The sequence below is a fragment of the Rhodnius prolixus genome, unplaced genomic scaffold (genome assembly GCF_049639745.1).
Source record: "Rhodnius prolixus isolate KJV_2025 unplaced genomic scaffold, Rpr scaffold_6, whole genome shotgun sequence".
In the NCBI taxonomy this organism is placed as follows: domain Eukaryota; kingdom Metazoa; phylum Arthropoda; class Insecta; order Hemiptera; family Reduviidae; genus Rhodnius; species Rhodnius prolixus.
In genome coordinates this window covers 37190645-37214207 of record NW_027411634.1, presented here as the reverse complement: position 1 = coordinate 37214207, position 23563 = coordinate 37190645, and the positions used below count along the sequence as shown (strand labels likewise).

The 23563-nt window shown below is 31.0% G+C and overlaps 1 protein-coding gene across 4 annotated transcripts; it reads left to right on the top strand.

Annotated features, from left to right (window-relative positions):
• Positions 1 to 106: 106 nt before the first annotated feature.
• LOC141461052 (ubiquitin carboxyl-terminal hydrolase 8-like) lies at positions 107 to 23169 on the top strand. 4 transcript variants are annotated; one of them, XM_074141712.1, is made up of 21 exons: positions 2260 to 2400; positions 2476 to 2700; positions 3160 to 3278; positions 4579 to 4753; positions 4848 to 5013; positions 5764 to 5908; positions 8260 to 8369; positions 8457 to 8609; positions 9772 to 9893; positions 9985 to 10065; positions 10145 to 10240; positions 10333 to 10358; positions 10843 to 10922; positions 12226 to 12345; positions 15330 to 15557; positions 15749 to 15853; positions 16742 to 16963; positions 17072 to 17205; positions 19000 to 19203; positions 20575 to 20724; positions 22737 to 23169. In XM_074141712.1, exons 1-20 carry the CDS (start codon positions 2300 to 2302, stop codon positions 20675 to 20677), a joined length of 2715 nt encoding a protein of 904 aa, XP_073997813.1. In that variant the 5' UTR covers positions 2260 to 2299; the 3' UTR covers positions 20678 to 20724; positions 22737 to 23169. The 4 variants fall into 4 exon arrangements, with proteins under 4 accessions (XP_073997817.1, XP_073997813.1, XP_073997816.1 ...); XM_074141716.1 differs by lacking the exons at positions 2260 to 2400; positions 22737 to 23169 and adding an exon at positions 107 to 1418 and having other exon boundaries at positions 20575 to 22387; XM_074141715.1 differs by lacking the exon at positions 22737 to 23169 and having other exon boundaries at positions 8269 to 8369; positions 20575 to 22387.
• The last annotated feature ends 394 nt before the right edge of the window (positions 23170 to 23563 follow it).

The window sequence follows — 23563 nt, the reverse complement described above, 5'->3', positions numbered from 1 at the left end:
TTTTGTATTTGTTTTGTAATTGTAACTTTCTAGAATTTGTAGAAAAGTAAGCAGATATTTCAAATTTAAAGATAAACTTCCGTAAATTTTCTTTCAAACTACCAAAATTTTTCTTCGGGAAATATACGTTTTGAGGTTCTCTGAGTTAAGAGAAGTTTTTAGTGAATGGTATATAATAAGCAGTACAGTTCAAAAATAAAAAAATAGCTCTGAAGAGTTAATTTTTTTCGCTGCTTAGAATTTCAGTTTTTTACTTATTGAAGAGGAAGCATTGTATTAGTATAGATTTTTAATGTTGAGTATAGACCAGAAATATTTTTTTAGAAGTCTCATAAGTAAAAAAAAATTATATTGGCTACTGGAGATTCACAGCTGCAAACAAACAAATCGATCCCTTAAGGGGAAGCAGCCTAAGCTCTTCCTCCGTTTTGGTCTAAATTCCGTATCTCCTCACACCCCGTAATAATCTCGTTTTGAGATGAATCAAACTTTTCCCCCTCTATCCCCCCAAAACTACAAAAACGGTCTGCAATGAGCCGAATTTTGTTTAAGAGATACCTCTTAAACCATAGTATCTAGTAATGGTTCCATCCAGTGCTTAGTGAAGATGATAAAACATTAAATCAATTATCAATTCTGTCTGGACCCACCGTGTTTTATATTGTCGACTACCATGTAGAACATTTGCAGTTATAATATAAAGCTATTGTTATTATTTGAAACAGTTCTCTGTAAAAATTATGTTTTTGAGGAATGAAAGAATTTTATTCATTCATTTGTTAAAAGAAAGGAATTCTTTAACCAATTCAAGGAAGGGAGAAAGTCGGACATTCATAGATCCTATAATATTATCCACCATAACTTTTCGCTTAGTTTAAGAAAACTAGAAGCAGTAGATTTGTAATAGTTGCAGAAAGAAAAAGTTGTATGCAAATTTTATCCTTTACGATTTTCTTGTTACAGATATCAATGAGTTTAGTTTTTGTCTAAGCAATTCTTTTGCTTTTTGTTTTAAATAAATTGATTAGTAAAAGTATCAGTAATATGATCTGAATAGAATAGCTGCAACTGAGTGATGCCTGACAGCATCTGCGAGGAAATCGCATGGGAAAAGTTTGGATTGAAAGAGGTTAGAACGACGGAAGCCAGTTTTACAAAGGCTGTAGTGGAAGATTGGCTGATTGGATACATCAGCAAATTAAAGGCCGAGTAAATGAATACGTGTATGGTTATGAGCTAGAGCTGCCCTGTGGGTACCCGAGTAGTTTTGCAAATCAGCTATCCGTATAAACCTAGTTTAACTGTGTGGTTATTGGGAGAGTTGCTTTGTTATATATGTAGTTTGGATACACCAACTGTATACTATAATTATCGCACTGATGAGGAGAATTGGCTTATTGTGATACAAATAATTTAAGGTAACCTAAAGTCCTGAAAGGGTTGTTCAATTCATCGTTGGTGGCTTTGTTCTTTTATTTTTTTGATATTTATTTTGCATTGTTTTTGTTAATTGTATAACTTAGTCGTTAGAGACCACATTCATTTATTTGTAACCACAGATTTGACTGAATAAATCTCAATTGTGAGATTAGCTCTTATGAAAATATAAAAATTCTTTGGTTGGACCAAGAATAAAAATTAAATGAATTTCCGTTAATTGTTAAAGGTGAAAAGTATATTGAATTTGTGTTATAGGTATTATAGGAATTGGTATTTGTATTATTAAAGGTTACCGCCAAGCGGTCAAATAATCACTCACTTTTTTATAGTTCCTTTGTTTTACTGAAGGGGCAGCACTCATTCTTTTTGGGTTTACGTTGCTGGTACTTTTGGTGGCAGTGGTCACCTGGACATTTTGCAGTAACGTAATAGCCCACGGAAGAGTACTGCTGTTCTAGTAATGTAGTACTCGAATCATTATGCTTTGGTTTTGGCGATTAATCGCAGAGTGTACACTGTGAAGGCAATCATCATTTATTTTAATTTTTTTTTTTTTATAACTTGACTTCTATTCTGAATAATGCAATATTTCTTGGCTTTATCATGGAAACTCATTTCCTTCTCAACAGTATTGAACATGAAAGTTGTCACTGTTACGTTCAAAATTTTCGATTGAAAATCTTTAGTATAATTGATAAATATTTGTTTTATTCTCAAAACGGTAATTTCTGATTTTTATTTATAATAGCGAGTTACTGTGATAACATGAATTTACCAAATTTGTCCCCACTGATAAGGATAAAGGCTGTCTAATATTCTTTTGACTGTAACTTGAAATTTTATATAGTCCCATCTAATTATGTCTGACAATTCATTGAAATCTTTATATTTTGCTCAATCTTTTGAAGATCTGAAAAAGAAATCAGATTTTAAAGTTCCTGGAAAAATGAGTGTATTGAAGTAAGTATACAAACATTAAATATTTTCATTCTATTGCCTTGTGATTTATTTTTTTTTGTCTTAAATTATTTTTAGATGTTTTGATCGAATGAAAGATTTGAGCCATAGAGCTTCAAGCGCTCGCAGGGAGAAAGATCAAGAATTAGAATTTATGTACTTACACAGATATTTGACTTTACTTACTTTTGCAAGTAGTGATCCAAGTGTATCAAAAAAAGACGAAAAATGGAAGAGAGAATTCCTCACTGCTCAAATAAATGAAAAGTTTTATAGAAATTTAACGGAAAAGCTTAAAGCCAGGTGGGTCTGTAAATTTTATTTTCTGTGCCATCACTTTTCAAATAAGTTAATCTTTAGAATTCAGGCCTTTTAGATATGATTTATAAAGTCTGTTTTATGGACCCTTTCTTTTTAATTTGTGCTAAAAATAGGTGGTAAAATAATAGTAGATGTGTTCTGGAAATGCTCTTTACCTCACCAGCTAACGTCACGTTTACAATTCATTACAAACGATTAATGTAAGATTGTTTAGACTTTGAAGCTTTTGTTATTTTATCATAGTAATTGCAACTATTTAGAAAAAGGTGTTTCAGAGTATTTTTGCTCCTTATTAATGTTAAGTTAAATTTAAAATCTCTTGATTTTCTTATTACATAACAGTTAACCATATCTGTTCACTTTTGACTAGTTTTTATAGAATTTTCTTTGCTAACTTTTTTATTGCTTTGTAATGAAAACTCTTAAATCGATTTAATAAAGGTATCAAGAACATTTAGAAAAGTCAAAACCCTCATGTATAACCATTTACCCAGCGGAGGATACTCCAAATAAAGGCCTAAATGATTCAAGAAATGAGTCAAAAATTCGTAAACTTGCAGGTAATTTACAAAAGTTTCATATATTGTAATTATGTGTTACAGCAAATATTAATTAATTTACAGTTAAGATTCTGAGTGCTGTATGAGTCGTTATAAGATTTAAAGTTCAGTCGATCATTTTGACAAATTTTAGCTACTCATTCTTTTTACAAAAGTTATACACGATTGTCTTCTACTTGTTGAATGGGCGGATGCAAAAATGTTAGTTGAATTTCAATCGGTGGGCTTTAAAACCTAAAATTCGGTTAGAATTTTTCAGTTTTCACTTAATATGAGGTATTAATTTTGCCTTAACGTGCAAAAATTTCTTTCGCTTCATATTCTCTTCAGCTGCTGCTGTTACTATCATGTGCTGATTCAGTTATTTCAGACATGGAATGTTGGTAATCTTACCGATTTTGGGATAATTCAGACATTACTACATTAATACATAAATGGGTTCACTTAACATTCACATATATTATGTATAAATTTCCATTTTAAAAAAGCTTGATTTAATTCAGTTGAGGAACCTTGCATTTGGTTGAACTCGTAAGATACCCGTTGCCACTGAATGTTGCTTCAAAAAAAGATTGGATTTCCTGAGTGATGGCCAGAAAGCCACGCTATCGTGACCCAAAGAAATGTTGTGGAAAAAATGGTATCGTTCATTCTTCTACATTATTTGCTTCTTTAATGAAAGAATCTGGAAAAAGCAGTCACTGTTTATCTCTCATCTGTTTAATTGGGAGTCTATTGAGAGTGTGAGGGTTTCTTTTCTATAGAGCCAAAACTCATACACAACTCGCACAATGAAACAATTAGCCTAGGACCATTTCCTCTTCATTTTCACCAAACCATGAGTCTGCCCGTTAATAGGTTCTAGCTAAGCTAATACTTCTTCAGTCTGTGGTGGCACTTTCTAGAGGCCTATATGATCATTCGTATTCCTTTCCGGCCTTGTTGGAATAACCACATAGTTACATCAGTATTTTCATACAAGTTGGTTTAACTAACTAACTCTCTCTTTTTCTTTCTCGCGCTCTCTCTCTCTCTCTCTCACACACACACATTCAAACGCACTCGCGCGCGCGATTTACATTTTATACCGTACGGAATATTATAAAAACTAATAATACGCTTAAAGAAGCTGTTGTCGGAATTTTAAGTTACAGTGGATTTAGCGTTCGAACCAATCTTTACAAATTTAAATTTACTTAAAGGTACAAAAACTCTCATCCAAGGAGCTAAAGAAGTCTAAGTCCTGCTATTAACTTTTTGTATGCCCACTTTTTAATAATTTTTTTTTTTTTTTTTTTAGAAAAAAATCTAAAGCGAGGCGAAATAGATTGTTTTGAACTGCATAAATTAGTAACAGCAGATTCATCCAAGCTGTCATTCCTAATTATGGATGTTCGCCCTCCTGGCCATTACGAAGAATCACATGTTAACCATAAAAATATACTCAATATATCTTACGATAAAATTCAACCTGGGTTTGTAAAAATAGGCTTACATCAGTATTTATTTTATATTTAACGGTTTTCTTTTAATTACCATAAACTTAATAAGTTTTTCAAACTTTTTTAGGATGTCAGCTAATACTTTGAGTAAAAAATTTGTCGATAACGATAGCGTGAATTTATGGAAAATGCGAGTTACTGTCGATAAACTTATATTGCTTGATTGGAACAGTTCGTTAAGCACATTAGAGGAGAAATCACCATTGAGTAATTTAAAGGACATCCTTCTGATGGTAAATCAAAATACAGTATTTTATTTTAAAATTGGAAAAAAAATTATTGTGTCTGCTAAAGTTGAATTTTGCCCTCAATTCTTTTTGTGAATATCACTTAAAGAAGTTTTGTACTACTACACTGTGTAGAATGTAGTAATTAAAGAAGTGTACGTAAAAATATAAGTGCCCAGGTGATGTATCTGACCCAGTTAGGTTAGAAATGCGATTTCCTTTCAGCCCAAAACTAATGGTTATCTTAGGTCCTTCCTTTTATTTAATGTTGACCCGACCTCTAGGAAAAACATCGAATGTGTATTACGGCTGTTTTCCCGTTACTAGGTGATTGTATGAACTGCTGTAAGGTTCTTTCAATATCTAAACTCTTCTTAACACGATTTCTGCTTTACTTTTACATCATAAGGTTAAAATGTTCCTTATTCATATTAATTGTATTCTCCCCTTTTAATTTTTTCTAAGGGTAATAAAAATTAAGAATATATATATATTTAGTTTCTTTCAAAATACTTTAAAGAAAATAGCGTGAAAAGCGGTTCATAGCTGGAAAATTAAAGGAAAAAGTAAGAAGAAAGTCCCATGCTAATTGAAAGAAGGAGTTGTAACAATGAAGTTACTTCTCCAGCAGAGGATGTATAGGCCTTTTCTATTTAATTTCTAATAGCCTCCCAGTTGACTTGTGATAGGGAAATCTTCGTTTCATATGCTACATCTCTTTTTCCAATATTTTAATAAATAATCTCTTTTTTCTAGTGGGACCATCATGCAAATTACAAATGTAACCCTCCTTTAATTCTTGATGGAGGTTATGAAGAATTACTAGCTAGATATCCACAAATCACTACGAACCCTAGGGTGAAGCTACCTTTAAAAAATGCTTCTGTTGTCAATAATTCATGTAAGTCAATATGTATTAATATAAGTACAAATTTTATATTTGAATTGGATGATTAATAATATTATTTGATTAGCATTGACCGTGAGTGCATAGTTGATCTAACCCAAATTTTTAAGTGAAGTGAATTAGAATGATTGGTAATATTAAATATATTGCTACATGATAATTTCAATAGTGCTATTGAATATTTAAGTTTATAAATATTTCATTTATTTTTGTAATGAATTTACTTCTCTGTAGTGAGTTTATCCTCTAAATCTCAGGAACGTAAATCGCAGAAATTTCAAATTAGATATTTCGTTCCAAGTGACACCACAGGAAGCGACAATACATTTTTGGTCAAAGTAGGTACACCAGAAGTACCACTTTACTAAATAGATTTTTTACTTTTTTAAAAAAATTGCTTCTTAGATTTTCTTTAAACTTGGCATAATTATAGCTCACAAATAGTTTTATAATTTTTGTAAGGAACATTCACTAGAATAATTCGATAAGTTCTGAACTAAGTTAATGAAATCTTGATGCAGTAAAATTACTTATCAAATGTAGTAATATGTTAAATAAACACAAGATTTTTCGAACGTTTCTATTTGACTGAAATTACGAACTGAAGTATGAATGAAATGTTGGGTACGGGCTGATTTTTGTACTTTTTGTCGTTTAATCAACCCTTATACTTAACTTTATAAACTAAGTTTTTGTTAAGGAGATTTTTTGTTCTTTTTGTAGAAAAAGCAAAATTATTTCCTATTGACGTGAAATTCTCAGTTTTATCGTCGGAATCTCCTTAATTCAGGTCTCAACAGTGGAGAAAAATTCCCTTATATAGTGAAATTATAAATAAAAGTCTTCTGATTAAAAAAAAAAAACTCTTGTTAAGTGACTTTCGAAATGTGCATAAATAGGAAAGATGCAGCCCCAAAACAGATTTTTTCCTTCAGAACTACAAATTCTGATGCCAAATTGACTTTTAATTACTCTTATTAAAACATCAGTTTTGTAATAAAATTAACTGTATTAGTCTGTATCTAATTAACTGTTTCTATCACCAAAAGGTGGATATATTTCTTTAAAAAAATCGAAGTATCGACTTGTGTGCCTTCCTTTATGGTTTGGTCTTACTGAGTATAACGACAGTTGTGATGCGGAGGTGTTACGATAAAGTTTAACCTGATCACCCTACTGTTACACATCTTAATGTAACAGAGGTTGAGCATACACCTATCCTTGTCGTAACTTTTATATATATTGGGTTGTCCGCAAAATAATGCAGGATTATGGTTTTAAAATAAAAAATAAAAATTAATGATTTATTACTGTTTTTATTAATCAAAATAGTCTCAATTACTTTCTATACATTTCTGCCAACGTGTGGGTAATTTTTCCATACCCTCTGTATAGAATTTATAAATTAAGAAAACGCATTTTCTAATGTCCTTTGGTCAATAAATTTTTTATTTTGTAAATAGCGATCCAGGTGTCTAAAAAAATGGTAATCAGTAGGCGAGAGGTCCGGTGAGTAGGGCGGGTGTGGGAGAATCTCATAGCTAAGCTCCAACAATTTTGGAGAAGTCAAACGTGAGATCTAGCCGAGTGTTGTCATGCAACAAAATGGGCCCCTTTCGATTGACTAAAGATGGCTTCATTATTGCGAATTTCTGATGCATTATGTCAATTGGTTACAATACAATTCGGCATTGATAGTTTCGCCAGGATTCAAGAAGCTATAATGAATTAGTTAGGCCAAATGAAGCCCACCAAACAGTAACCATCACTTTTTTTGATGATTTGGGGGCTTTGGAAAATGTCGTACTGCTTCTCCTTTGTCAAGCCACTGTCCAGAGCGTTTGCTGTTGTCGTAAAGGCTCCACTTTTCATCGCAAGTCACAATTCTGGACAGAAAAGAATCGCTGTTGTTTCGGCAAAAAGATGCAAAGAAATATCTTTGATATTTCTGGCCGATTGGGCCCGTTCCGGCCGAGTTTGAACTCGTAAAACAAAATTATGTGAAAATCACGCTTTGACATCTTAGGAGAGACTGAATTATTTATTACCAAGTAGCAAAATGTTACAGAGGTAAAGAAACATTTTTGTTTGAAAGAGGATTAATAAGTATAAAAGTCAAAAGTCCAACAAACATAAACAGGAGGAGTATTTTAAAGAAAACCTAAAATCCTGCATTATTTTCCGGACAACCCAATATATACTTTTTAAAAAAAAAAAAAAAAAAAAAAGAAAAGAAAAGGTTAGCAAATAAAACATTTGCATGCTTAGTGTTTTACAGTGAATCTAGTTTTAATGTTACATATTTTTCGCTCTGGTAATAATTTAAATAAAATATAAATCTAAAGTGTTTTCAGTAACATCTTTCGATTATCCTATGGAAGAATTGGAAGAAGAAAAAAAGAACATTCCAAAAAGTGCTACCACAAAAAAGTTGATTGTCGACAGATCTTCTAAGGTATTTTATTTAATAGATATTGCAAAAACTTTAAAATGCAATATTAATATTTTTAGTTTTTTATGTTAATTCTTACCATTGTTATAGCCTCATCTGTCAAAAGAAGAAATAAATGAAGACGATAAAATTTTGAACGATGATTCAAAGAATTCAAGAGAAAGTTCAGAATCTATTTCTGAAACTAGTCAGTTGTCAAATTCAGTTCTGACAGTTGATAAGGCCATTAAAAATGTTGCTTTGGTATGTTGTAATTTTTTTTTTTTAATTTAAATTTAAGGCGCCTCAACATCTGTGGTTATTGGCACCTGTAATTATTACTATTGTAACTGGCACAAATTTTCGTCCATTTTCTACTTTTTTCATAATTAATTGATGAGCTTAGCCAATCCTTTGACTAAGAAACCCCGGAGTTTCTGTTTTATTTCCGGATTGCCGGTCCGGACTGTGGTCAAGGATGAGGCGTTGTTACGTTGAGCATAGGATAAAACTTTTTAACCATACGTTTACTATCCAGTAGAACAAGGGAATATCTGCGGAGGTGTGGCATTAGGCCAACCGGTCTAAGCCACAGCGATCTAAGAAGTGATCAGGCGTACGCAATGAAGTACAAGGTATTTCGGTGTGTATTCGGAAAAATTTGTTTTTTAATCATTTTAGAAGGATACGTTTTATGTCCACTTTTATTTTTTGAATAATACCATCCCCGCGACTTTTTTTTACTGTTTCCTGATTTAGCCATTAATGACCCCTTTTGTAGCATCATATTCTACTTGTAGGCCGGGTTTTTTTTTCGCTGTTTTAAATAGCCGAGGATAACACTTAGCACTTTCGTCACACAATTTATACCTTAGTATCTAAAATATTGTCTATGAAGCTTACTGATTTCTACTTTTTTCATAATTAATTGATGAGCTTAGCCAATCCTTTCCAAAAATCGATTTCTTTTTTCCAAAAGCTCGATGTTAATTTGCCAAATAACCGGAAGACCTTATAATTGCTTCTAAATACATTGCCTTGGCCTTTCATTTGTTATAGAACTATCAATGTAGATTGAGACTTCATCTCTCAAAATCGAAGGTTTTATACAAAAATTTTGCTCAATTGAAAATATATTTATGTTCCCAATTGCCAGCTAGGCATGTTACGCTAAAATACCATAGTTCAAAGATACCTCCTGCCACTCTTGGCAACTTCATTGACTTAAGATGGTCGATTTTATTGTTTCTAGTAAGATTTTAATATCAAAGTCGTAAATACTGATTTATATACCTCATTATTTGAGAATGCTCGAGAAATAGTTTCCTAGCTTGGCAGTAAGCAACTTATAATAAAGTATAATGGACAAAAATAAAGTAAATTAAAACTAGTTTCGATAATAAATTATAATATTATGCGATCTTAGGTGAACAAAAATGAAGAGACTACGCCATCGAAAATTGATAAAATTCAACCAAAAGAGCAGAAGCCTTCCGATGAAGATTCTCTATCTTCTAATTCTCTATCTTCGAAGACTGAAACGAATGCGTAAGTGAATTTAAATAGTAGTTTTAATTTATTATTTGTATTAATTGTTTGTGAAAACAATAAAAAATATACTTAAAAAAATTTTGTTTAGGGAAGATAATTCTCGAAGTGGATCTCCATCGGCTGATTTAAAATCGAATATCCGATTGCGTGAATATCCTACACAGCCTAAGTACGTTAAAAAAACGAATATTTTTATCGATTGATCTAATTATTTATATGTTTCTAAAAAATTAAAAATTGTTTTTTAGAAGAGGAACTCCAAGCCCTCACAGAGAACTGAACGAATTAAGGAAACTGAAACCTCATATTGGTAGCAGTAAATCACAAGCTGATAGTGTTATAAGGTGTGTTTGAGTTTATGTGTATAGTATAACATATTCACTGTTAAATGTTTACAAATTAATTAGAAATTAATAATTTCTAATATTATTTTTAGGGGAGACTCTTCAGATTCTGAAGAAGGTAGTTATGTTTCTGTATTTATTTTTATTAGTATGTATACAATTCTTATCAATATTTTCGGTGTGATACTGTAATTGCGTTTAAGTTGAGTAATTTTTTGCTTTATTTTGCTTCTTCTGAGGAAAGAAAGTAACCGTACAAATTGTGTGATTTTTAAATAGAAATACACATTTGTGAGGATTCCCTGGATTGATTTTTTATTATCAAAGTTTTGGATGTATTAAGTGTGTGGCCAGCATAACTCAAAACGGAAAATCGCGGATAGCACAAAAGAAAGTTGTTTTAGTGGCCACGTCAGGCTTTTTTTTTTACTTACTTCAATTCTGGTAAGGATGTGACAGCAAATTGCGGAAGTGTAAAAACGTTTGATATTGAGTGTTACCTGAGATACGATCGGAGGTCTTTATAGAAGAAAAAATCTCAAAAATAAAATTTGTAGAAAGCAATAAGTTTTAAATTAATTTATTTTAAATTATTTTATTAGGAATCTTTACCTCCCCACTTAAAAAAGATGGAGGAAGCGGCGGACTTAAACGTTCATCATCTTCACCCAATATTGCACAGGTAATTGATTATTATGTAAGATTTTGTTTCGGTTAATGTTCCTACTAATAATGGTATTTTTAGATCAGTCTTAGCTCACTCAAGATTTGTTATCGAACTCCGCATTCTCTTGTAACAGAATTAGCTTAATTAGCTTTATATTTATCTGACAAAACTAAAATATGGTTGGAAATTTGTCGTTGCACTAAATAAGTTTTTTCTCACCTTCTGCAGGTAATTTGTGACCAAGCCATTCACTCTTCATGTTATAAAAATATACGTATATAGTAAAATCAGGCATTCCCGCGTTTAAATTTAAGAAAAAACTTTCATATGTAATTACTTCAAAATTTGGTCTTCATTAGTCTTAAAGCTGCTCTGTTGAAATTGTAACCAAAACGTTTTGAGCCGTTCGTCATCTCAGAGGCTACATAGTTAGAACCAATTAGGAAACAAATAATGTTTCATTTTTTGCTTAAAAGAGAGTTTAGTTTATCTTGCTTCATTAAACACAAATAAATAAAAATATGAAACAGAAGTATTTTAATTGATTTAAATTAAGTTACTAGATTACTTTTTAAATCTCCCATTGTCCATTGCCTTTTAGGTAGACACTAATCCTACCGCATTTGAAGTAAAGCTACTATCTTTAATTTGAGATATATCGGATCAAACCTTTAGGACGCAATTAAAACTATTAGAAATTTGAAGCGTACTCATAATTTTCTTAGAGAAGCATATTTTGTTTGGGAAAATTTGTAATAATGCTCCGTTTCACTAAAGAAAAGAAAATCTGAAACTTGTAGGATAATTTTCAATACCTACCTTGCTTTTCTAACAAATCTCAGCACCTAGGATTCAGCCAATAACTAAAGCATTTTATTCTTTTGACGACGTAACTATTTGATTGTATATCAACACCAGTAATAATTCCATTTTATATAAATGTCTTTATAATTAACCTTAGATCAGCCCATTGCAGTCTCAAAAAAATTGTTACTAGCTTTATGAAAATGTGTAATTTCTTTTTCGTTATGAATTTTGCTCATAAACTAGTATGTGTGCTGTATGTACCTGTAATTTTAGATTTTACAGGATTTTACAGTAATGTTTGCGGTAGTGCAGCTAATTATCATTACTAAATCTATATTTATCTGCATTTTGAGCCGTCAAGCAAGATAGCTGCAAGATGTATCTTTTTACGCAAAAATATCAAGAAAAAACTAAAAACACCTCTGTTTCAAAAAAACATCTTAATAAAAGCCAAAGACCTTATTAGTTAGTTTATTTTGATTGATGATTTATAATTTTTTTTATTCTTCAGCTGAAAGATGATGACAGCTTTCATGTGAAACATCCTACCTTCACAAGAGCTAATAAGCCGAGTCGTCCTTCACCTCATCCAGTTTATGGTGAACGAACCGATTCAACCTATGGTACAACTGTAAGTATTAAATAATTGTTACTAAAGTTATCGATTAGTTATTTACTACATAAGGCGCAATTTGGATTCGCTCTTTAGGCTAAAGTTTAGAGTAGGAATAGACAAATGGAAGTAGCCTGCACTAGCATATTTCTGGCCTTTGCTTTAGTTAGAACACAGCAACGAGCCCAAGATTAGCAAAACTTTAGACGAAAAGAAAACACTAATAAGACTGTATTATTCGTGGGGATTACTCTCAATATAGAATTATTCAAGTAGGCTTATTTAAAAAAAAGAAAAAATCAACCTTTTAGATTTAAAATACTACACATTAAAAAACCTTTAGCAAGTAAAGTTTGTTATTGGTTATTGGAGAAACATAAAAACTTGCATTACTACTAGATTTTTTAAAAAAAGTAAATTTAAGAAATTTTATTCACAAAATTAATACTGAGAGAAGGGACTTCGCAGAAAAGAGAGACAGGCTTCCAAATTTATGATTGGATGCCAGCTGTTCGAAACCTTACAAATTCATCGGACAAATGATATGCTGATTCGAAATTTGTGTTACGTATTGAATTAATTATAATATTAAACTGGTTTTGAGACATAAGTTACGTTACAGGCAATTGTTACCATCCCCTTTCCTAAATTAAGATTGTAAAACGAAGTTCTCCTTCCAAAGTTAAAGTTGTTTTTACAAGTTACAGATCTCCATATATGCAATTCGTATTCGTAAAAAGTTGTAAAAACAAAAATTGTTGAAACCATTTTCGATAAAATTGCAAATAAAAAAGAAATCATTTCTGTTGAACGCCGGTTGTTCAGATTTTAACCTCAGGCTGAATGGTTGGAATGGGTGGTTTTGGGCTGCAAAGTAGTACTGGGTTCGATTCCAAGTCTCGGCCTTTAATTTTAATAATTTAATATTGCAAATTTATATTTAAGAATATTAGCTATCTTCCTACGACATCGTCACCATATTAGATAATTGGACGTAAATCCGCCTGAAAAAAGTAAGGTATACTATACTACACTTACATTATACGATCTGATCAGTGACAGATATACGTACTCGTAGCAGATTTGTTGTTGTTGAAACCATTGTTTAGTGTTCTGGGAACCTTTCAAAACTTGCACTTCTAGTGAAAAACTTTAAATAAAAAATCTGCTGATAGTAATGCTAGCTTTTACGCGAAAAGCGATTGTATGGTTTTACTAGAAAATATCCTAATTATAAATATATTACTAACTACATATTTTATAGTAAAAGCGTATTTTGAATCTCTTTTCTAAGAAATAATACATGTGTAAATGGGATTATTAAAATTTTCATATCTTAATTTTTGTGGTTTGTAACAAATTAATAGGTGCGAAGGACCTTAGATGTTGAGCACCTTTAAAAAAAACAAATAAATAATAATCATAAAAAACAAAATAATAAGGTTTCGAGAAGTTGCAGTTTTATGTCATAACCTGCCTCTCCTTTTTGTAATTTTTTATTTATTCATTTTTATAAATTTTAATTATTTTATACATTTTTCACTCTAAATATTAAATTATTTTTAAAAGCAATACTTTTTTAAATTCCTTAATTTGCCATGAGTTTTAAATAAGGTACGTAATAAGTTGGTTTAGTTAAAAAAAAAATATGCAAGAGAAATTTATATTCTTATTATTTATGTACTATAAACATAATTGGATATTATGATTTGCGACGAACTTTGTGGGGTTTTATTTAATATCTTGTTAGGTAAAACCACCTGTTCTTCTCTTCACTTACTCTACTATTAATGGTTACACTTTGTCGTACATGTTTTAGTTTTTAGTTCTTGTTTTCTGTATTTTTACTATGACTACAATAAAACTAGTACTTTCCGAAAAATATAGATACAATTTTCGTATATCCACCTATCAATTATTATTTGATAAATATGAAAGAGGCCGGCTGATAGCAAGATTATATAAAAATATTATTAATTTAAGTCCATGCGATTACAGAGAAGGTATGTATGAATTTGATATTGTTTCAAGTGAACGTAAAAGTTATTTTTAGGTCTACAAATATTAATTCTTCTCTATCTCGCTATCTCTCTCCATATTATTTTATTGTAAAAAATAACAATTAAATATTGCTTTCGAGTTGGTGTGGTTCTTTTTTCTAGTTCTCCAGTCTAAAGCTACTATTTAATATGTGAAATAATTCAGAGGGAAATTGGCGATTGTTTCATCTTGGAGTGATATTAATTAAGTTGGATAATAATATTTTTACAGCTATTTGTAACAAATTTCTTTTGGCTTTATTATCTGTAATTTTTAAAAGAATATCAAAAAATTTCTTCTTTCCCGGCAAATGTTACCCCAAAAAATAAGTAGTTAGCTGGTCAAGTTATAATTTAATATAAAATTTTCAAACTTGATGAAAAATTTTCTAGTAAAATCTGGTAATTGTCTACATTTCGCTACAAACCGCTAATCTAAATGCTAGTGTGCTTAGACTCGAATCGAAAACTGTTTTAAAGATTTGATTGTGTTGGTCGTAAATACACTTGATCTTTTCTTTTATTTCTTGCATTTGCGCGATTAAATAATTGTGGACGCATGAAGCAGGCTAAAAATACCTTCAACTTTTAAGGCGTTTACTCTTTTCTAAGAAGCCCCAATAAATCTTCTAGGTCAATGTATTTTTGGATATGTAGCCATTACTACTACTTCTTATTAGATACTTCTACGCTTGTTAACCATGTTTTAGGATTCTGTGAATGATGTATATGTTAAATATAAACATAACAACATATTTATGCAGAAACTTTTCATCAGTTTTTATCTTGACTGGGCATTTTTTCAATAAAATAATTCCTAGTTTAAATAGACTAAATAAAAGTGAAGCCAATCATACCTCCGCCCCATTGAACTTCCAAAGTTTATTAAACAGCTTCTAAAGCAATATAAAAAAATAAAATCATGACTTAATTGAATGTATTAATATAACGCATTTTTTGCAGTCAGCTGGTTTGACTGGATTGAAAAACTTCGCCAACAACTGTTACATGAACTCAATATTACAATGTTTGAACAATACAGAACCATTAGTTAAAGAAATGACAGCCTTAAATAAACATACGCTCAATCATCACAGTCGTTCTAAAGGTAGAGTTGCTCAGGAAGTGATCGATGCTTTTAGAAACATGTGGTCTGGTGAAGTTAGAGTGTATTCTATCAAAGAACTAAAGGTATATAAATAAAATTCACTTGGTATTTTTATATATATATATATATATATATATATATATATATATATATATATATATATATATATATATTTCGCATCGGTAGTATTATAGTGCTATTATAATTTTTATGGCGCTTAGATTATTTAAAAATACTTATTTTGTTTGAAATGAAAAAATTGTATTTTTTTTAGGCTATAATGGGAAGTATAAAAGATATTTTTAAAGGTACTGCCCACCAAGATTCCAACGAATTTTTAATTATACTTTTGGAACATCTTCATGAAGATCTCAACAAAGTTAGTAACTTTTTTTTAGTGTATTAAGTAAACAGGCAATTTCCAGGTAATTTTTTTCAGGTGGGGCTAACCAGTTACCAAATTAACACTTCACATACTTAGCTTTTAACATTTTCTACAAAAAAAAAATTAGCTACACTTGAGACTCCAATTAAGATCACCCCTTAAATAATGAAACAGCTCACCCAGGTTTTCTATGGAAGTTCTACGAAAACAGATGGGTTAACCTCTCCCAGATGCTAACTCACCCATCCTCATCATTCTCCTCTACACATTCTGAAGAAGGCTCCAAGAATTAAAGAAGCAAAGAATTTTGGGTTGTATTGCGCTTGAATATCTGGTAACTACTCAGCTCTTCAGAAAAGCTGTAGAAATCGTAAGAAGCTGAAAAGCCGAAAGTTGTAGTAGATGCACCCTCAAATGTATGGGATCCTAGCTGTCTAAGTAAGATCTATAAGATAGCGTAACCGGAAGATTAGAAATTAGTATAACCAGATTATTATTGTTATTTTATTTTATTTATTTATTTTTATTTTTTGTCAATCACTTAACAGTAAGTATTAGGTTGGGATTATTAAAGAAATAAGTGGTAATTATGCACGTAACCAATCTCGATCTACTAAACAACAAAGTTGTTGGCCACCCTATTGTGGGTTGCAATTCATGCTAAGGGAACCGCTGATTTATTAAATAATCTTTCTAAAGGGAAGAAATAAGCAGATATAACTTTCTGTTTATTTCTACTCTTATTTTTTTGTTAAGGACAAGATTTACCTTTGTTTATTTGTGAACTTTTCTTGAACAATTATTTATTTTACGTTGATTTGGAAAGACCTAGTTTTGTAGGTATGTCTAATTCTTAATAAATAAATAATCCCTTTGTTCCAGCCGGCTGAAGTGGCCATATTAGATGGGGCAGATGTTGAAAGTGGTGAAAAAGCATGGGGAGAGTTCAGAAGAAAAAACTGTTCTGTCATACAAAGGTTATTTTATGGACAACATAAATCGACAGTGATCTGCTCAACTTGCAACCATACGTCGGCCACATTTGAACAATTTTTCAATTTATTTGTACCCATACCATCTAATCAATCTGGAGTTACTCTCAATGTAAGTTTCTTGACTACTATTTCGTTTGAATATTTTTTAAGTGTTTCTTAGATGAAAAGATAATTTGTTCTCTGACTAGTGAATAATTCTCATTTACTTCGTTTCTAGGACTGCATCCAGCTCTATATGTCTGGTGAGAGAATAACGGGATGGAAATGTCCAAAATGTAAAACTGAAAGAAATGCCACCAAGAAATTCGATATTTCAAGGTTACCTCCAATATTGGTTATTGCTTTAAAAAGGTATGTATGCGATAAAGAAAAAGATCATTAAGTAGTTTATTCGTCGAAGGATTCTCTCAAAACTCCCTTAATTCTTCTTTTCACTTACTTATTGATCTTCCTATAGTTCTTCTTCCAGAACTTACGAATCCTGTCGTTCATTTGTTTGGCTCATATCGTCATTTATCCTCTAGTATATGCTCTTCATGGTTTTGGACGGTTTGTTATATTTCCCCTCGATATATCTACTTCATATAGCTTCTAACTGGAATATTAGCTTAGATTTCAGCCTTTTTCAGGTAGTATTTCTTTATAATGCAAAAGTTCTACAAAAAGAGCTTACCATCCATGTTTTTTCTGCTCAATCTTGGCCTAATAGGTCATTAGGTAGATCACAAGATTTTTCTACCTGTCTTTGCGCCATTCCAGCCATTTTCCTAAGGCTGCTATACCTTCTTCAGATCTCCTCCTGTTATTAGATCTTTCCTTTCTTCCTATCTTTCTAACTATCGTTTAAATTGACATTCCTTACATGATCGCGCCTAAGTCTTTTTCTGTTTTTTGAGATCCTAATGTTTTTCTCTGCCGCGATCCATTGATTAAACATTTTGAGGTGAATTGCGATATTCAGCAACTTCTACAGAAATTCATGTTTAAAATTTAAAAGTTCCAGGGCCATTTTCTTTAAAATTTTCTAAAGCAAAAAGTATTTTGCCTAACAGAAAGGAATCTGTAATACCATCTTTTCATGGCATTTTCCCTATTATTGGCTTAAAACTCTTGCTTGCTTGATTTCTTTCCATTATTAATTCTCATAGTATTTCTTCTAAAGTACGTACAATCAAACTCCCACGTGCATTCACTTCAAATGTTAACTACAGATTTCAGAGCGCTTTAATGTAGGGTACACTTATTATACTTGAAGATAATATTCTAGCAATTAGAATAGATTCATTGAATCTCTTAAAATTTCCATTTTTGATTCTACAGTCTTATCAGGTGAAAATAAAATAAAATATCAGGTCAAGACCATGTCAACAACTTAGGTCATCACCTCTTTTTATTACACTGCAAATTTTCAGTTTTGATTCTACAGTCTTATCAGGTAAAAATAAAATAAAATATCTGGTCAAGACCGTGTCAACAACTTAGGTCATCACCTCTTTTCATGACACTGCTTTCCCCAGGATTGCGTGCGTTTGTTAAAGAAAATTCTTCCATCATCGAAGTGAGTTTTCAAAAGCTTCCTTGGAACAGAAAACTCTAAGGGTAGCCAGCTGGGCTCTCAGAATAAGTGTAGTACACGTCTGAATAGAGTTGAGCTGTTCCCTAATGAAGACGTAATTTATAGGTTAATTCTGCTTCTTCAATTTATGGCTCATGTAGTTCCTCCCTACTGTAAAGGGATGATTTTTTTTCAAATTAAGTTGTATCAGAAGTTTAAGTTTGAAGTCTCTTGAATTTGAAAATTTCCTTCTAGGCAGAAGTAGTTAGTGAGGAAAGATATGAGGCCAGGAAAGCAGCAAAGAAAAATCGTTTTAACGTAAATCTCACACTTAACATAGCTTAAGATTTTTGTCAGTTTACAGATACTTTACAATGTTTTAAAAATATACATAGAAGTCATGTTTTTTATTTTATTTTATTTTTTGAACTTATAACAACTACTGGTCCTCTCATTTTTCTTTTATCAGTTTTACCAAGACTGTTGATAGTTTCGGTGGTGGGCTTCCTTCCAAAGTGCTATTTCTGTAATTTTATTGTTCCGTTATCTGTATATTATATATTATTACAGACATATATCTCTTTTTATAGATTTACGCAAGAGGATGATTCCTGGTTACAGAAAAAAGAAAATGTAGTATATTATCCATTAGAAGATCTAGATATGTCGAAATTTACAGTCGCCGGTTCTGAGCAAAGATACAGTAGATATAATTTATATGCAATGTCTATTCATTCAGGTACACTTAAATCAGGACATTATAGAGCCATTTGTAAGAATTACAAGAATCAGAAGTAAGTTATATTTATTTTATTTTTGAACTATTAAAAATTATTACAGTTTAAAGTTGTTATTAACTTTACAGTCGGCTTCATTAAATTAAATGTTTTACGATATATTATTCATTTTAAACTGTGTAATGAGCAGCATAGCATGGCAGTTAGTGTTGTGAATAATACATTTGCAGACATAGGAATAATTTTATTTTCATATAACTTCATAGTATTGCGTTAACTCACTATGATACCCAGTGGTATCATATTACCGGCTTGGTGTACAATCATTGTCCGCATTTCCAGGAAATACTAGATGTACGAGTAGTTGTTTTACTTCTCCTATAACTTAACTGAGTGAAGAAAGATGTGTATGAGCGGGTTAAGAGGCGAGACCTGCAAAGCTAATATGCATTGTGGTACTGGGTTCGATTCCCAGTCTTGGCCTTGGATTTTATTTAATGGTTAAATGAGAAATAGTAAAGTACGTTTGCTAGTCGCCTCCGTCCACGACACCTAGTAAATGGTAGTTGGACGTTAAGCCCCGTCTGAAAAAATAGGCGATTACTTTACTTTACTTTTTTTTCAGCAAGAAATTTTCATTTCCCACTTGAGTCTATCTCTTGAACTTTAATTTTTCTCTTTTAAAAGCATTCTCTACAACTCAACAAAAAAGCAACCTTATACGTATCCGAAAATTGTTGAAGTGAATTATCTGATTATAAGATTATTTATGATGAGTGTTTTATTAAGCCTTTCTATTCATTATATCTGAGTGATATCCTTGATGGGTCTTTTTATTCCTAATGACTTTTAAGGGTTGACAAAAACTCTAGCCTTCAGGATTGGAAAACTGTTCACGTGCAAGAGCAAGATAATTGTGCTGCACCAGCCTTCAAGTCGTAGTCATGAATCTATAGGCTTCCTTTAGCCGTAGGATTCACATTAAAGTATCGTTAAAAACTGCAATTGTATTTGTGCCCTGAAAAGAGTTTAAAAAACTAACAGCAATATTTCCTTGTACCGAAAAATATTTTAATAGGGACCACTGTTCTTACCAGTTACTACAATATTGGTCCTCTACAAGGTCCGGTTTATCTCTTCAGAAAGCTACCCTGGTTCCACGGCAGTAATCTATTTTAGATCACTATCTCTTAATCCAGATGATAAAATGTTTGGACATATTTAGGGCTCTCTAAGAATATATTAAATTTCTCTTAGAATGAGTATTTAACATTCTACCAGTAGGAAATATTTAGTAAACAGTGGCAAATAAATAGGCCGACTTTCAAAAAGTTGATTTGTAACTCTGATTTAACATTTATTCAAGTATTAACTGTGATTGGATTTACAATCAAAATATTTTTTGTAAACCTTTTTTTTTCTTTAAAGGTGGTACCTATTTGATGATCAGATAGTTGAACCATTGCAAGTGCAAAATGTGAAAAATAATTCTGAAGTGTACATTTTATTCTACAACGCGGTGACGCACTGAATACGGAATTAAAGGATTATGTGCCTTTTTTCTTTTAAGTTTTTTTAGTAAGTTATTTATTTATTATTTTAGGTATAAATTTTCTTTTCTTTTTTTTATTGTTCTTTTCCCACTGTAAATAATATTGCTGTTATTTTGCAATATGTACATAAACTTTTTTTTCTGTATATATGAAACTGTAAAAATTTAAAAAACAAAATTACAAATATAATTTGTAATATAAATACTTAACATATTATGTGACCAAAATTCTAATTATATGGACATAAGTATTGTAATATAGAGTGGCGTTTCTCACCTTTTGGCTGCCCAACCCTACATATTTCTTTGAAGTTGATCTACCTAATTCTTTATTTTATACTTTATAATTAATTAAATAAAACGTGAAAAAGAAAATAAAAAACATAGTCTACCATCACGATACTTTATGTACGCAAATCAACTAGTACTATCTACTTAAGAATGGACTTACAATTAATATTATAAGTTAAAGTTAAGTGTATTATAACTAAATATCTATATATTTTTAATAATATATTAACCCTGTTGATAGTTGCCAAAGAAGTGTTTTCTTATCAAACACAACATTTCTGTACTAAATGCATTCAAGATACATTTACATGAAAACTTAAAAGTAATAGTAAATTTGTACAAATAAGTAGATTGAAAAAAAATGCCTCTACTATGAATATATAGGCTTCGTGACCGTAAATTATTAAACTAAGGATTCAAGATTGGCGAGGAATCTTTAGTGCCTCTACTAATTTAAATAAATTAGTGACTGATTAGAAAAACGGTTTGTTCATAAAATTTATACAAAGTTGCTTTGGACAATTAACTCACTAGTTCAAAGTATACATTGGAGATTGGTTGCCTTCGGTAGTATAAGGACGAGAGATTGCGTGGGATTTACTGACTGTGTACCTCTAAGCATAAACAAACAAAAAATTACAAGATGTCATATTTTTGCCGCTAATTAGAAGCAGTATTAATTTCACAAACAAATAAAATTCTTCGAAATATCAAAAGTTCTGCCAACTTTTTTTTTACACCTTTGCGGTCGATAAATAGGTTGAGAAACGCTGATATAGAGGATATAAAACGATATGTGATTATTATCTACTTCTAAATAAGGATATCCTGTGCAATTAATTAATAATTCAGCCTGTATTAGTCCAGGTAATGAATCCTAATTGTAATGACATATTTATTTCTAGTTTTTTATTTTATTTTTTGTTAAGGGTAATGTTTTAATTGAGGTAAGAAAAAGAATTATTTGTGTATGAATTTGTTATATATTTATTCTAAAATAAGTTTAAAGTGAAAGTTGTTTTATTTCACTGGCTGGGTTGTAGTATGTTAAAAACTTCAATGGTTGGCTGAGAAAAAAAAAAAAAAAAAATACATTTTCCAAAATGTACAACGTTTCAGACGCCTCTGGAGTCCTTGTGGATCTGGATTGTGGAGGTAGGAGAGATGGAAGGTCTGTAATCCAATTCCTAAAGAAGGACATCATAGTTCTCCGAAACGTCGTACTTTTTAGATGCTTTTTTTTTTTTATTATTATGCTGCAGCCAACCAACGAGTTTTTTCTGAAACAACCACCAAGCATCCATACTATCAGTTTATAAAGAAATATTTTGTTTTTTTAATTATTACTAATTTACTAATTGTTAAATATGTAACTAGCAATGAAATTTGTTAACGTATTATTAATTTTTTTAAAAAAATCCCTCTATTTATTTACTAGAAAAACATTTTTTTGCTGATTCTTACTCAATAAGCGGAAATATTTATCAAGTTTTGTTTTCTATACCGAAAATATAAGCTTTAAAGAAGTGTCCCCTCATTTAAAAAAAAATTAATAAAATAAAAATGGTTAATAGAAAATGATTTGTGTTAGAACAAAATGCGATAAAAATTTCTGGAGCTCATACTTAATATTTCTACAGGATCCCTTCCAGAGGACCTGACGTAACTTACTGATAAGATCTCTTAATCAGAAGTACCCCTTACTGAATGGATATTTCCTTTTTATTTTTATTTAAAATGTTCTCAGGTAAAAATCGAGTGAGGGCATTTCCAGTTAAGGGTTTCTAGACGCTTCTCTTTAAAGTTCTAATTAAGTCCAAATTATTCGGCATAACTAAGGTGGGTTAAATATGTTATTAATATTCCGAGATTGAAGAAAATTGCTTATCTGGAGGAAGCAACTTGACAAGAATAATTTTTTTACTTTTCCAAGATATTCTTGATAATGGCTTCTACGATTTTTATCAAAATTCCGTCTTGCCGTTGGACTTATTTTTACGAAAATTTAAGTGACCTTTCAGTGTAATGTGCTGTTTCACTAACTGTAAAATGTTAAGAATTAAATATATTCTGAATTTTAAGAAAATTTATGTTTTATAAATTGATAATGGTAGTAAGAGGAATTCTCATGAATGTTCACGCCTGATTATTGTTTATTAAAAAACATCTGGACATTGGCACCCGGAGCTTTCTTTCCCTCCGTCCTCTAGGCTGTGTTCTCTCCTTGTTGTCTTCTTTGGAAGATGAGCTCTGAAAGAGACTCCTAGGAAGAAATATCTAAGGACTGGCAGTTGGTTCCGATACCGCGATATGCAATTAATTACTCCGTTAGGTATCTACCAGTAGACATGTTTCCTTCCCACTAGATTATTATGTTGGTTTTTCTCCTTGGCCAAGAGTTATGTACTAGTTATAGCAACATAGAATGTGGAAATCGCCATGGAGTGTTCACGCTAATGTATCAATAAAGAATAAGCAGAGAAATAAATTAGGAAGAGGTCTTACCTAAAGACGGGGTTTAGAGGACTACTGACTGGAACAGCTCAAAGTTCAAAATAACGCTTTGCATTTTAG

Excerpts from the sequence above, each read along its gene's own strand:
- LOC141461052 (XM_074141712.1), top strand. The coding sequence starts at position 2,300 with ATGTCTGACAATTCATTGAAATCTTTATATTTTGCTCAATCTTTTGAA. Across the intron at positions 8,370-8,456 it reads TTGTCGACAGATCTTCTAAG|CCTCATCTGTCAAAAGAAGA; the intron begins GTATTTTATTTA and ends CCATTGTTATAG. Across the intron at positions 9,894-9,984 it reads TCGAAGACTGAAACGAATGC|GGAAGATAATTCTCGAAGTG; the intron begins GTAAGTGAATTT and ends AATTTTGTTTAG.